Raw genomic sequence first — 15,679 nt, 5'->3', positions numbered from 1 at the left:
CAAAAACATTCATTACAAAGAAACCCCCACAAAAACATAAATGTCATGGCTTCTTTGCTCTTTTACATAAAACTGCTTTACTACACCATCCTCTGACATTACTCTCCCTAATTACTGCCTCTACCAGTCTAAACTTCTCTCTCACATATCTCTATCTTTTCCTACACTAGACTCGTTTTCTGTTTCAGTCACTTCTGCTATAAAACTGTATGTCTTTCTCACAATTGCTCTTATCCATGACTTATCTGACCAACTTATCACCTATTGCTCCCTCTCTTGTCAAGCTAAATTGCATCCTCTCCTTAGCCCAGTCTACTGAAGCTTTCCTCCCCGGTTTCCACTGAAAATAGGCTTACCCTAATCAGGTTACCCCATTTAACAAATGTAAAATAAAATAAACTGCACAAACAAAGCAGGTGGACAAATTACTTGAAAAGTTACCCGGTTACAGTGGCCCATGCCACAGATTTGTGAAACTTCATTCTATCACTATAGTGCTGTCTTGACCCACACATATAACCTGTCTATCAATTGGTATTTTGCATGACTGCTTAAGATATTGTAATAGGAGGAGGGAACTCCAGGAAGCAGTGCAACTACAGGCAACTTCACCTTTTCAAACATACATCTAAAGTTGCTCAGCAGTTCTTGTACAACCACCTCGGTCACTTCCTTAAAACAAAAGGTCCTTAAAACGACCGGTGCATGCTAACAGCAGCATAGTTATACAGAAGGACATAAGTCGATAACTTCATTACTCAAAGTAGCAAAATACATGCTTGTAACTGCTGTGTTACACAAAGATCCTCTCTATACTTTTATACTGGTCACAGCATAGCAGACATTGCACTCCACTTTGCAGCACAGAAAAAAATCCTAACCCCAGGGAGATGACAGCCAAAATCCTCAAATCTAGCTTCTTCCTTTCAGGGTTTTATGGTGCCAGGAAAAGGGAAAAATGCTAATAGTGGAAAGCAGCCTAAAAGTAAAAGGGAAGATGGAAGCAAAAAAAAATAATGTGTGTGTGTGTGTGTGTGTGTGTGTGTATATATATATATATATATATATATATATATATATATATATATAGACACACACACACAAGCATTCTTTGCTCATCTCCTCTCTCTCAGCGTTCATATATCACATCTTTGCACAATCGATCATTGCGTCAAAAGGTATTCTGTACTAGGTCCCACATTCTAGAATGCCCTATGACACACACTTAGGGAAATGCAGTCATGGGTAACTTGTCATCTGCCTTACAGGCTGACTTCTTCTCCATCTTCAACTGTTGGTGCTTTCCCAAAAATATTTAGGTAAACTTAACAATACCATTAAATCAGTTAACAAAAAGATAGGTTCTCTCTACAGAATTAAATCCTTTCTTACCCCTGCAGCCAGAAAAAACTTGGCCCAGACCCATCTGATCTCTACCCTTTTCTATGCCTCTGCTATATATACAAACTTATCTAAATCCAACCTTACCAAACTATCCACCTGTTACAATTCTATAACTAGATTCATTACTGCTAACCCCTTCAGAACTCATCACTGTCACAACCTCAAGCAACTAGACTGGTTAGAGCTAAACAACCACATACTCTATCAACAGCTACTTATCACTCATAAGTCTCTTTTCTACCCTGATGCTACCCCTAGCCTCAAAAAACTAATTTCACCATATAAAAACCTATCCACACTACGCTCTGCTAATAAACTCCTTGTTGCCTTAAATAAATCTTATAATAAAGCTGGGGATGCATTATTCTCTAACTCTGTAGGGAAATTCTGGAATCAACTCCCTTATGAAATAACTAACCTTGACTCTACATCCCACTTCAAAAGACGCATCAAAGAATATCTAAAATCCCGGTGGTTATGCCCTTGTGCTAACCCTGACTGAAATGATTTCATTATTTCCCAAGTTCCCCCCTCTCCCCTTACGGGTCCTTGAATAATAGCTTTAATTATTGACTGTTTTATCCTTGATACTGACTCTACCTTAGCATTCTAGTTTATTGTCACATATGTTTTTCCGACCTGTGTACTGCTTATCTATCTTTTATTTAATCTATCTTCAGAATATTCTATACCACGTATTTTACTTTTTCTGACTTTTTCTCTTTTGACATACTTTTGTCAGTGTTAGTTTTTCGTAAATTGCTATATAAGTCTACACTGGTACTTTTGTATTATGTTTATTTTGGTCTTTTGTAATAATTGTATTCTTCGTGTAATTGGAGCTTTTCTCCCCGGGCCTCTACTGAAAACGGATATATGTCCAGTAAGACTAGCCCGGTCAACAAATGTAAAATAAAATAAAAATAAAATAAAAACTTTGCAAAAAAAAAAAAAGGAATGTCTTTACCTTATGCTAACAGTCTGCTCTCCACACATATAAATCCCTTTTAAATATGACATTTGCTGCTAATACACTGATGCTGCATGCAAATTCTGCATTGAGGTACTGCTACAGTCTCCCTTCAGGCAGCTGTAGTCTTTAGTCATTCACTGTTTATACATGCACTGACCTGTGTGTTGTGATTTTTATTTTTGTAATGAAAAATAACTTGACACAGTCAACATACTTCATGCGTGATGTAACTGACCTTATTATATGCCTTCTTGGCCTTGGTCATGACTGAAAATAGTCTGAGAGGATCAGGCTACCTGCTTAGTCAATAAATTAAATAAATACAGTAATACAGTCATATTACTTAAAAAAATTATTATATGCTGGCCAAAGTATGACCCTAACTATTAAGGTGGAGTCTGTAATCAACTCTATTAACAACAGGTGTGCAATATAGTATCCTTTACCGTCTTACAAATGTAATACACAATCGCTTTTATTTTATGTTAGATACAAACTGCAGACTACTTCGATAAGAGCAGTAATGGTGCATCAACAGTTGCATAGGAGTTCCAGAGCTCAGTCTCACCTCGCAGTGGTTATCTAGCTTCGTCAACGTGATGTCCATACTCTGGTGTTGATCCTTCAGCTCATCGTAACGGGTTTGCCAACGATTGAGCTCTAGCTGTGCAGTGTTAAGGGATGTCTTTAGGTCTTTGGTGTGTATCTGTAGCCCATCATATTCCTCCTTTAACTGGCTCTGCCGTACATTTGCCCTAAAAGCAAATTAAACTTCATAAACAATTGCAGTAGTGCTATCATCACATGCAAATAAAGTAACTTGAAAGCAACCCTTTTTTCATACAATAGAAATTTTGCAGTTAACACCATTACTTGTACATTAACAAGTGTACAAATATACTGATGGAAGACCTGTAGTCTACTGAAACCGCCAATGTATTATGACTTCTTTGTCATTTCCTTATAATCCATAAGTGTCTAACTTGTGTCTCTCCTCCCCTCACAGTTTTGGTAGTTATGAGTTACTCACTTCCCATGAGCCTGGCATCTACTGCACATCTTCCAAAAAGTACAGTTGTGTACACTTACCATAAATGTAGATGTTCGAGTGTATTCACTGTTGCAGTTATCACATTTGGGTTATCTGCTTGCAGCAGCCCTCAGCCTGATTATCAAAGTCTTGGGTCCTGCGTCGGTTGCTGTCTCATCTTCCATGACGTCAGGTAGTCAGGGGTATAAAACATGCAGCCGACACCATTACATCCGTTTTTCTTGCCCCAGATGTCAGGGGTCCCCCATAATGGGAAGCAATTATATACAAGGTTACACTTCCAACAAAAAAGCAAATACACCAAAAAGCTTTAAGCATAGTAAAACAAGAATAGAGGTATAGTCAAAAAAAGTCAGGGGGCTGGAGGTAGGGTAACCAGGACTGCAACAGTGAGTACACTCAAACATCTACATTTATGGTAAGTGTACACAACTGTACTATGTTCTTCATGTTTCACTGCTGCAGTCATCACATTTGGGTAGATTCCCAAAGCTAAGGATGGGAGGAGATAATTAGATAGCATTAGGACCAGCTATAAGGCTCTGCAAAACTGCAGTGGCAAAGCCAGCTCTGGATTTAGAAAAAAATTGGCAAGTGGTAATGCTTGGTGAAGGTATGTACAGAACTCCAGGTAGCAGCTTCTAGGATGTCCCTGGTAGAGACGCCTCTGAGAAAGGCTGTAGAGGTAGATGCAGCCCTAGTTGAATGTGGTCTTATCCCCTGTGGGGTAGGTTTTCCATGGTGCTTATAGCAGAAATTAATGCAATGGCCTATCCACCTAGAAATGGCTTGCTTTGAAATGGTCTTCCCCTCTGCCCCTGCAGCAATTGCAACCAGCAGCTGTTCAGATTTCCTGAGAGGCTTAGTCCTGTCCAAGTAAAATCTAAGATGTCTGTGCACGTCCAAGGAGTGCAGTAATCTTTCCCCTTTGTTCTGTGGATTAGAAAAGAAGGTTGGCAAATTAATGGACTGATTAAGGGCCACACTGGATACTACCTTGGGCATGAAGGAGGGATTGGTCCTGAGGGACACCCTGTCTGCATGAAAGATGGTGAAAGGCTCCACTGCCATGAGGGCCTGTAATTCAGACACCCTTCTTGCTGAAGTGATGGCTAGAAGAAAGGCTGTTTTCCAAGAAGGAATTTCAACTCTGCATTTGCAGCTGACTCAACTGGAGGTAGAGTAAGCTTTTCCAATACAAAGTTAAGGTCCCAGGCTGGAGTAGGGGCTCTCCTGGGTGGTCTCAAGTTTTTGGCCCCTCTGAGGAATTGCTTCAGCAGTGGATCAGAGAAGAGGGGTGGCTCTGTATCGTAATGAGCTGAGGCATGAATTTTGATGGAAAAAAAGGAAAGGCCCTTGTGAAGCATCTCAGTTAAGTATTGAAGAATATGAGGTAAATTGGGCACTGCTGTGCCCATCCCCTGAGTTTGGCTCCAAGAACAGAATCTTTTCCATTTTTCAGCATATGATTTTCTAGTACTAGGCCTCTGTGCCTCCAGAATGACATCCATCACTTGCTTACTGAGGGATGGTAATGGAGAGATCAGGTAATTAGCTAGGCTGCCAGGTTCGGGGTTTGAAGCTGTGGGTGCAGAATCTGGCCCTCCTGCTGGGACAGCAGGGCAGGGGTCTGAGGCAGGTGCCATGGTACCAGCAGTGAAACACTGCGCAAGAGGGGGTACCAGTGTTGGCGTGGCCAGTCTGGTGCAATCAGTATTGTCCTTGGTTTGTCCTGTTTGATCTTTAGCAGCACTTTGGAGAGGAGAGGCACCCTCTGGTGGGGGTGTTGACCAGTTGAGCCAGGGTGTTTGAGTTTATAAATTCTAGGAAATGTTGGGCAAGGGAGTTTGTACTTGAGTAGTTCTACCAGTTAATGTTTGGTTAATTGAAATCACCCATATCAGCATGTTTGGTAGGACCTTTATGCTTCCCAGCGTTTCCAGGAATGTGGAGTGGGGGTTCTGGGACATGATGGGTGATCTGTAGCAAGCTATAATTTGAATAGCAGTTTTGCCTTTTGTTAGTTGCATGTGGATGATCTCTGAACCATCGTGCTGTGCCACTAACCTGGAGGTGTGGGTATCCTTGATGAATATGGATACTCCCGCACCTTTCATATTTCGGTCCGGGTTTTGTATCCGAAATGTATTAGTTGTAGCCTGGTAGTGCTGGGGTGCTCTCTGGAGCCTTAAACCAGGTTTTTGTTACTGCACATATATCGATTTTCTCCATACTGAGGAGTACCTCAAGTGCGTGCATTTTGAGGTTTAGACGTCTGGCACTGAGTGGCATTACCTTCACTTTTTTGTTTTTTGTGCGATTTACGGCAGTGGGTTTGTCTTTTGAGCCTTGCCTAAAATAGGCACTATGGGGGTGGCAAGAACCTTGGCCAGTATTTGAAAGCCTAAGGGTGACAGGTGCAAGCTGTCTAGCGAAGCAGCATGGCTTGTCGAGCATGTCATCCCAGGCTGACAGACACTGGATCCCCTTTGAATGACACCAGAAGCTTAGCTAATTGTTGAAATTGATAAGTTTTTCTCTATACCGTGGTATCATTCTTGTTGAGGGCAGGATGCTACTCAGGGTCAGGGTCATACCGGCCTGGGCTACGTGATCAGAGAGCTCCTCCATGTCTCTTTTCATGTAGTCCAGGGAGGTACGGCTCAGGTCATTCACACCAACATTGACAATGACAGTCATATTTGTACTTGTTCTGGAGTGACCTCAGTGCTTGTGTTACGTGGCGGATCCTGGCACCCGACAGGCAGCTAACAGTAATCTTCTCCTTGTTCAGCCTAGTGAGTAGGACGTCAGTGTGCCTGATTATAGAGTCACCTATTACTAGTGTTGAATAGCCCTGATGTTTAAAAGAGAGTGAATTTGCTTTTGAGCCTCTACCCACTGATTTGGGGATAGGTCTGGCTAACCGCTTGGGGTTGGTAAGGAGTGGAAGTGAAATCTGTATCCTTGGGAAACTATATTTAAAACCCATTTGTCCTGGGTAATGAGTTCCCAATTTTTTGCATGCAGGGCAATCTTTCCCCCTAAAGGAACAGTCAGTTGAGCAGGGCTTGGAAGATTTAAAGTTAAGTCATTGAGACAGTTTACCGTGGGAGGAGTCTTACTACTCCCTGCTTTAGAAGTGGGAGCCCCCCCATACTGCTTAGGCCTGTGAGTACCTTGGGATTGAAGCCTGGGTGTTCTGCTGGTTCTGGGATTGGACTGAGAAGGCCTGGAAGAGGCAGGAAAGGACCAATTCTTAGAGGGCCAATGTCTACTAAATCTGGGAGGCTGTAATTGCAGGAAATCTTTAACAGTTTGCATAGATTTAGCTTTTTCCTCCATCTTTTTAAGTACTTCTGCTTTGTTGCCAAACAGGCGGTCTTGGTTTAAGGGAGCATCCAGTAATTTAGCTTTAACATGATCTGGCAAAGATTGCTCCTTAAGCCAAGCATGCCTTCTAAGTACAGACCCAGTGACAGCAGCCCTGCAAGATGCATCTAATGAATCAAAACCACAAAGTATGTTTTCCAACTTGTTCAGCAGAATGCATTAAATCCTGTAAATCTTTATTTTCAGCACAGTCAGGAATCAACAACATTTTCTGTTTAAGCAATCCAATAATATGCTGCTGATACTTTAACATATGAAACAGGCAGTTTAAGGCCCTAATGGCCAAGGTTGCAGAAGTGTATACCTTCTTACCCCATCTATCCAGCTCCCTGGAATCTCTATCAGAGGGGGTAGGATTTTTGGCAGTAGTAGCCTTAATGCCCTTGGGTCCCTGTGAAATGGTCTCAAGATCCGCGGTAAGATTTTTAAAGAGGAACTTGTGAGAGTCATGTACCCTTTAATACCTATCAGGTTTTCTGGGAGCAGGAGGTAAAGAGTCAGGGGCCAGGCTAAATTCCGAGAAGGCATCATCTACAATGACCAGTACGGGGGGATAGCTAAAGGCCTGTGTTGAGGTAGGAGTAAGAATTCCCTAAGCCTCTTTTTGGAGTCAGAGTAATCCTGGCTTTCCCAGCGGAAATGCTCCCTAAGAGTATGCAAGGTTTCACCAAAAGAGAAATCCTCTGGAGGGGAAGCAGAGGGAATGGAGTCCTCTGCATCAGAATCCTCATAGGTAGATAAGGGTAAATCCTGGTCATCAAAGAAAACAGAAATTTCAGAATCCTGATCAGAAGAATCAGAAGGAAAATCAGTCCTAGGTCGCTTAGAGGGGGAGGGTGGCTTCCCCTGATTAGAGTAATAAGGTCTTCAGCCATTCTTATAATTTGTTTTTAGGCATAGAGGCCTGACCATGCGGTCTGGGCGGCAGTTTTCTAGGCAAGGATTGATTTTGGCTTTGAAGAAGAAGATGGCGTTGGTTTAATATGCAAGTTAGTAGGCCTGAATACACCCTCAGAAGCCGGTGCCTGCACTGTGGCTCCGGACCCATCCAAGGTAGAGACATCCGCAGGTTCCACAGTCGAAGAAGCATCTCGCGGCATACCGGACACTGAATGGGTCTCAGTAGAGGCCTGCGAATCTGAAGTAGTGGGTATCAGGGGCTGCGAAAGTGCCTCACTGAGTACCAGCGAAATGGCGACTAGCTTAGGAGAAGCGTCATCGGCAGTTTTGGACCTATGCAGTCTGTCTCTGTCTTTATCTTTGTGTTTTTTCAGAATGTCAGTAATCAGGTGGCTTACCAAAGCCATTTCTGGATAACTGAACTAAGTACCAAAATATTTAGATGCGTAAATGAACAGACGACGAATAGTACGAGGTTTGAATAAGGCACAAAACCGACAGCGAGGTATGGCGTGGTCTCGGCCTAAGCAAGGAATGCAGTATGAATGAAAATCTTTATGAGGTATTTGCATTCCACAAGAAATATAATTGTTAACTTTTACTGACATTGGTTTAGAGCAAGAAAAAGGATCCCCAATGGGGTACTTAGCTTAGTTGAAGACTTCGGATCTGAAACTCGAAAATGAAAATTTCAGGAGTCGTCCAACTGGCACATGCGAACTGCTTCTGCTTCGGGCACCGCACGGCAAGAAAGACTGATGTAATGGCATCAGCTGCAAGCTTTATATCCCTGACTACCTGACGTCATGGAAGATGAGACAGTAACTGACGCAGGACCCAAGACTTTGATAATCAGGCCGACTGAGGGCTACTGCAAGCAGATAACCCAAATGTGATGACTGCAACAGTGAAACATGAAGAACATCTGAACACCATACTCCAAATACAACCTTGCTAGTCCCATGAAAGAGAGTGGCAACTTTGGAATTTTCTCCACTGCATTACACACCCCAGACACTCCAATGGCATTTGTTACTGCCTTTTCACATTATATTACATGTACTGAGGTTTGGGGGTGATTATTACCCAAAATCCTTTTTTTTTGCCTGTGCCATAAAGGGTTTATCCTACAAATAATAAAACTGTTATGTGAGACATTTATCAAAACTTGGGGTCTTTCTGACAATATTCTGTCAGTAGAAATTAAAATCAAGATGTTTCCATCTGCTTCAGAATAGCGTGATGAACGTTTTACTTTCAACTTTCTAACACTGAGCCCTGTTGCATCTGCAGACACCTGAAGTAGGTGGCTTACATCTACAAGTTATCCCCAGTACAAAATAATAAAAATATGATGTATTACTAAAACACAAAGCCTCTATTAAATATACAATAAAAACATGTGCCAAAACATATGTTTTTTTGTGGGGGGGGGGGGGTTGGCAGCTAGACCCCTCCTGACGTCAGACTGTCAGCTCTTAGACCTCAAGTTATAAGTACAGCACTTCAGTGTGTCTAATTTCAGTGCGCTCTGGCAGCGTCAATCAAAATTTAAAAACAGTCCCTAGCTGTGCACCAGACAATCTAGTGAACAGGAGACTAATTCCCTGCAATACGCTGTTCAAAACAGCTCTGGAAATGGAAGCTCTAGATCCAGGGTAAGTATCCAGTTTGTAATGATTAGAAGAAATTTAAAAAAGGGACCATCTACTTCATTACAAACATCACCTACTAACATTTTCATGGAAATGGTAGCAGAGGTGAACACTACCATTTTGGAATGGGCCTTCAGAAAGTACAGTTGTGTACCTACCATAAATGTAGATGTTCGAGTGCATTCACTGTTGCAGTCATTACTCTTGGGTTATCCTGCTGGCAGGCCACCCTCAGTCGACCAGAATTCCAAAGTCTAGGTCCGGCGTCGGTTGCTGTCGCCTCTTCCCTGACGTCTGTGTGCCAGGGGTATAAAAGATGCAGCCAACGCCATTTTCTTCAGTTTTTCTTGCCCCAGATGTCAGGTGCCCCCAAATTGGAAGGCTGAAAAATATGCCAGTAAAAATGCATGCAAAAAAATAACATTTCCTTCATCTACAAGCAAATACACCAAATAGGTTGTATAGGATAGAGAAGTGCAGATAATCCCAGCAAAGAGAAGGGGGATGGTGGGTAGGTAACCTGGACTGCAACAGTGAATACACTCGAACATCTACATTTATGGTAGGTACACAACTGTACTATGTTCATCGTGTTTCACTGTTGCAGTCATTACTCTTGGGTTGAATACCAAAGCTGTGGATGGGTGGCTGGGCTAAATAGGATTAGGAGAGGCTATGAGGCCCTGCAGAACTGCAGTGGCAAAGCCTGCTCTGGATTTAGAGTAAAGAGGCAAGTGGTAGTGCTTTGTAAAAGTGTGCACTGAACTCCAAGTTGCAGCCTCTAATATGTCTTTGGTTGGTACTCCTCTGAGGAAGGCTGCTGAAGTGGCTGCTGCTCTGGTGGAATGAGGCCTAATGCCCTTAGGCACTGATTTACCATGCTGTGAATAGCAGAAACAGATGCAATAGTCTTATCCATTTAGAAATAGTCTGTTTTGAGATGGCCTTTCCTTGTGATCCTGTAGCATATGACACTAAAAGTTGCTCAGTCTTTCTGAAAGCTTTAATTCTGTCCAAGTAGAAGCGTAACTGCCTGCGTATGTCCAAAGAATGCAGAATTTTCTCACCCTTGTTCTGTGGATTTGGATAAAAGGTAGGCAAGTGAATGGTTTGGTTGAGAGCCACACTGGACACCACCTTAGGCATAAATGTAGGGTTTGTCCTCAGAGAAACCCTGTCTGGATGAAAAATGATAAAAGGTTCCACAGCCATGAGTGCTTGTAACGCCGAGACTCGTCTTGCAGAGGTTATTGCTAGGAGCAGAGCTGTTTTCCAGGATAAGAATTTTATACCTGCTGTTAATGCTGGCTCGAAAGGAGGCAGTGTGAGTTTTTCCAAAACATAATTGAGGCCCCAGGCCGGAATTGGTGCTCTCCTTGGAGGCCTAATGTTTTTGGCCCCTCTGAGGTACTGCCTTATTAAAGGATGAGAAAAGATAGGTGGTTCCGTATTGTAATGGGCTGAAATGGCAGAGGCATGAATCTTAATTGATGAGAAAGAAAGGCCTTTGTTCAGCATCTCAGTTAGTTATTGTAAAATCTGAGGGATATTTGGTACACACGTGTCAATGCCTTGTTCCTGGTTCCAAGCACAGAATCTCTTCCATTTTTCTGCATAAAATTTTCTGGTACTGGGCCACCTGGCCTCCAAGATAACATCCATAACAGCTTTTGAAAGAGGAGTGGTCTGAATGGCTACATTATCTGCCATGCTGCCAGATTTAAGGTCCTGAGTTGGCTGTGCAGGATCTGATTGTTTTGTTGGGTCAGCAAGTGAGAAGTTTGAGGCAATATCCATGCTGGACCTTGACGCAAGCTCTTTAGGATTGGGTACCAGTGTTGGCATGGCCAGTCTGGTACAATCAGTATCAATTTTGGCTTCTCTTGTCTGACCTTTAGGAGTATCCTGGGAAGGAGAGGCAGTGGAGGAAAGGAATATACTGTCAGATATTTCCAGCTGAAGGATAGGACGTCCACTTTCCACGCTTGCTTGTCCAAAATCCTTGTGCAAAATCTCTGCAATTGGCAGTTGTGAGGACAGGCAAATAGATCTATGTGTGGGCATCCCAATTTCCTTGTTATCATGCTGAAGACTTGTGGATCAAGTTTCCATTTGTGGGGATCCATGAGGTTTCTGCTTAGTTCGTCTGCCAGCGTATTTGTTTTTCCTGGCAGGAATTGTGCTTGCAGGTGAACTTGAAAAGCCAAAGCTGTGTCCCATAAGGTCATTGCTTGTCTGCAAAGGGGGTAGGAATGTGTACCTCCCTGCTTGTTTATGTACCACATGACCGTAGTATTGTCTGTTTTTATCAGTAGCTGTCCTGGATGAAACAGGTCCTTGAAAGCTGTCAGGGCATTTTGAACAGCTAGCATCTCTTTTTGATTGATGTAAAGATGCATCTGGTTTGTAGGCCATGTGCCCTGAATACATTTTCCTGCTATATGCGCCCCCCAGGCATAATCTGATGCATCCATTGTCAGTGTCTGTCTGGCTGTGGGTAAACTGAATGGCAGACCCTTGTTGTGGTGACAGGCTTCTGCCCACCATCGAAACTCCTGTTGCAGGCAGGGAATTAGCACAATTACTGTCTCCAGGCTGTGGCAATGCTGAGTCCAAACACTTTTTAGATACCACTGTAGTTTCCTCATATGCAGTCTGGCATATGGAGTTAGTAGAATGCAGGATGCCATGAAACCCAAGGCCTGGAGGATTTTCCTTGCAGATAAGTGGGTTTTTGTTGCCAATTCCTTGAAGTAAGAAGTAAGTTGTTTTTGTTTGTCTGGCGTGAGATAAGCCATCTGGGCAGTTGTATTTAAGCTTGCACCCAGGAATATTATCTCTTGAGAGGGCACTAGTTTTGATTTCTTTTCATTTACTGTGTACCCTAGGCCAATTAGTAATTTTTTTACAAACGCCAGATGCTTTAGAAGAATGTCTTTGTTCTCTGCTTGAATTAGGCAGTCCAAGTAGGGTAGGGATATATTTGAATTCCTCTTTGTCTGCAAAACGCAATTACTGGTGCCAGGCATTTTGTGAAGACCCTGGGCGCAGCAGATAAGCCAAAGGGCAGTGTAGAGAATTGGTAATGCATTGAGCCAGCTATGAATCGGAGGTATCTTCTGCAAGATTGTCTGATTGGGACATGCAGGTATGCCTCTTTTAGGTCCAAAGTTACGAGCCAAGCCTTCTTGCCCAGCATGGGCAGTAGCTGCTGTAGAGTCAACATCTTGAATTTTGGAACTTCCAGAAATGTATTTAGTATAGACAGGTCCAGTATTGGTCTCCAGGTTTTGTCCTTTCTGGGTACTAGGAAAAATCTGGAGTAAAATCCTTGCCCCTGCTCTTGTTGTGGTACTTGCTGAATGGCCCTCATATCCATGAGGGCTATAATTTGTTTTTGTGCCTCTGCCCATTGATTGTGTGGCAGGGCTGGCATACCTTTTGACCTTAGTAGAGTGTGAAAATGGAACCTGTAGCCTTGGGACACTATGTTCAGGACCCATTTGTCTTGGGTAACCATTTGCCAATTTGATGAAAAAAGTGCTAGTTTTCCCCCTAAGGGGGCTGCCAAAAGAAAAGCGCTTAGATCTGGCACAGGAAAGTCATTGGGACTGTTTCCTGTAAGGTTGTGTTTTGTCTTCTCCACTTTTGGAGGTAGGAGCACCCCATTGTTTAGGCCTGTATGAGCCTTGGGGCTGAGATCTGCCTCTGGGACACCTGTATCTGCCTCTTTGTGGTCTGTCTGACACTGGAAAGGACCAATTTTTAGAAGGCCAGTTCCTGCTAAACCTGGGTGGCTGTACCTGTAAGAAATCCTTGACTGTCTGCATGGATTTTGCTTTATCCTCCATTTGTTTCAACACCTCTTCTGCTTTAGTACCAAACAAAGTATCATGCTGTAATGGTGCATCTAATAATTTTGCTTTAACATGATCAGGCAGATTCTGTTCCTTTAACCAAGCATGCCTTCTAATAACAGAACCTGTAACAGCATCCCTGCAACAGGCCTCCAGTGAATCATAACCACATTGCAAAGTATGCTTTCCCACTTGTTCAGCTGCATGCAATAAATCCTGCAATTCCTTGTTCTCTGAACATTCAGTATTTGTCAACCATTTCTGTTTAAGCAGTGACATTAAATATTGCTGATATTTAAGCATATGAAACTGACAATTTAAAGCCCTTACAGCCAAGGTAGCAGAAGTGTAGACTTTTTTCCCCCATCTGTCTAGAGCCCTAGAATCCCTATCAGAGGGGACAGGGTTTTTTGCAGTGAAAACTTTAACCCCTTTGGGACCCTGAGATATAGTTTCTGGGTAAGCAGTGGGGTTTTTATATAGGAATTTATGAGAATCCGGGACCCTGTAGTATCTGTCTGGTTTAGCAGGTGCAGGGGGTAAAGAGTCAGGGGACAGACCGGACTCTGAAAATACATCATCTACAATGTCTAGAACAGGTGGAATAGCAAGGGGTCTGTGCTGAGGAAGTAGCAGAAAGTCTCTGAGCCTTTTCTTAGATTCAGAATAATCTTGGCTCTCCCAGTGGAAATGCTCCCTCATGGTATGCAGGGTTTCCCCAAAAGAATAATCCTCAGGAGGAGAGGTTGAAGGAATGGATTCTTCAGCATCAGAATCCTCATAGGGAAGCATGGAATAATCCTGTTCAGAAGAAGAATCAGAGGAAATAGAAAGCTGATCAGAAGAATCATACTCTGTCTCTTGCCTAGGCCTTTTATCAGGAGGGGGATGGGAGCCCCTGATCAAAGTAATTAGGTCATTTTGAGCATTTGTTTTTTAGGCATGGAAGTCTGAGTAGGAGAATGCTGTACTTGTTTCTTTGTCTTTAGAGCTGCTTTAGTCTTTGTCTTTGAAGCTGAAGATGTCTTAATATATAGTTGTGTAGGTCTGAAGACACCCTCAGAAGCCGATGCCTGCTCAGCGGCTCTGGACCCATCTGAGGGAATGATTTCCGAGTGTCCAATACCAGAGGCCCAGTCGGCTCCACATGGGAGTCGGAAGCGGCCTGTGGCTCTGAGACAGCGGGCGCCAGGGGCTGCGAAAGCGCTTCACTGAGAACTCGCGAACCAGCGACTGGCCTAGCAGAGGCCTCGTCGTCGGTTTTGGACCTCAGATGCCTATCCTTTTCCTTGTCCTTGCGTTTTTGTAAACTCCGGTTGTCGGCTGTTCTGACGGCATTATATAATTAAATCTTCAGCCAAAGTAATGAAATGCAAAATCGAACCGACACTTAACAGTGCGTTGGTTAAATCTAGCACAAAACTGACAGCTAGCAACGTTGTGATCAGGGCCTAGGCAAGGAATACAGTAAGAGTGAAAATCCTTATGAGGTATTTGCTTCCCACAAGAAATACAATTGTTAACTTTTTCTGACATCGGTCTGGAGCAAGAAAAAAGTTTCCCCAATGGGGGTACTTAGCTTTAATGAAGACTTCGGTTCTGAAATTCAGATTTGAAAATCTCAGGAATCAGCCGACCGGCACTTGCGAACTGCTTTTGCTTCGGGCACCACGCGGCAAGAAAGACTGAAGAAAATGGCGTCAGCTGCAGCTTTTATACCCCTGGCACACAGACATCAGGGAAGAGGCGACAGCAACCGACGCCGGACCTAGACCTTGGAATTCTGGCCGACTGAGGGTGGCCTGCCAGCAGGATAACCCAAGAGTAATGACTGCAACAGTGAAACACAATGAACATCTAACCCAATGGACATGACATGTTTGCTGCATAAGAATGCAGTAAGTTTAGACTGCCATTTAGAAAGGCAATTTTAATACCAACCCTCACAGACTAAAGGCACATTTCTTTTCATATAATAAAGCTGACTATGAACCTGCATTTCAGGGAGAAGACATTTGCATGGATTAAACCTAGTGAAGTACATCAGCAACAGTTAAAAAGATTTCTTCCAAGTGTGGATACAATTGACCTTATAATGAAAGTATTAATGCAAAGAGAAAAAATCCTTATGGAAAATTAAATACTCCCATTCAGCAGACAGAGTTTGTAATTTGGAGATGCTGATGGCTCAAGGAATGGTTACTTACCAAGGAGATTCCGAGATAAAGGTGGCTTTGATGAGCTGGCTGGTTCAAAGTGTAGCAAATACGGCTGTTCCAAGCTGTCTGTGTTACCAAAACAAATATAGCAGCCATGACCAAAGCTATGATATCGGACACTCACCAAAAGATTAATGCAAGTGTCCTTCTTTAAATATTACTATTTTGGGAATTATCACCCCATTAGCCTAACGAGTCTGATATGTAAGGTATGAAACGCATTATCA

The 15,679-nt window shown here is 43.0% G+C and overlaps 1 protein-coding gene across 2 annotated transcripts in view; it reads right to left on the bottom strand.

Annotated features, from left to right (window-relative positions):
• The window catches only part of CCDC88C (coiled-coil domain containing 88C), a 1,480,266-nt gene that overhangs the window by 168,507 nt on the left and 1,296,080 nt on the right, over positions 1-15,679 (bottom strand). For both annotated transcript variants that reach the window (XM_044074710.1, XM_044074709.1), the window contains exon 22: positions 2,946-3,132. In XM_044074710.1, the coding sequence (XP_043930645.1) occupies positions 2,946-3,132 (187 nt within the window). The remainder of the gene's footprint in view (positions 1-2,945; positions 3,133-15,679) is intronic.

This window comes from Protopterus annectens, chromosome 6.part0 (genome assembly GCF_019279795.1).
Source record: "Protopterus annectens isolate FY-2018-M chromosome 6.part0, PAN1.0, whole genome shotgun sequence".
Classification (NCBI taxonomy): domain Eukaryota; kingdom Metazoa; phylum Chordata; order Ceratodontiformes; family Protopteridae; genus Protopterus; species Protopterus annectens.
Note: the sequence above shows the minus strand (reverse complement) of the source record. Positions and strands in the feature narration are given on the sequence as shown.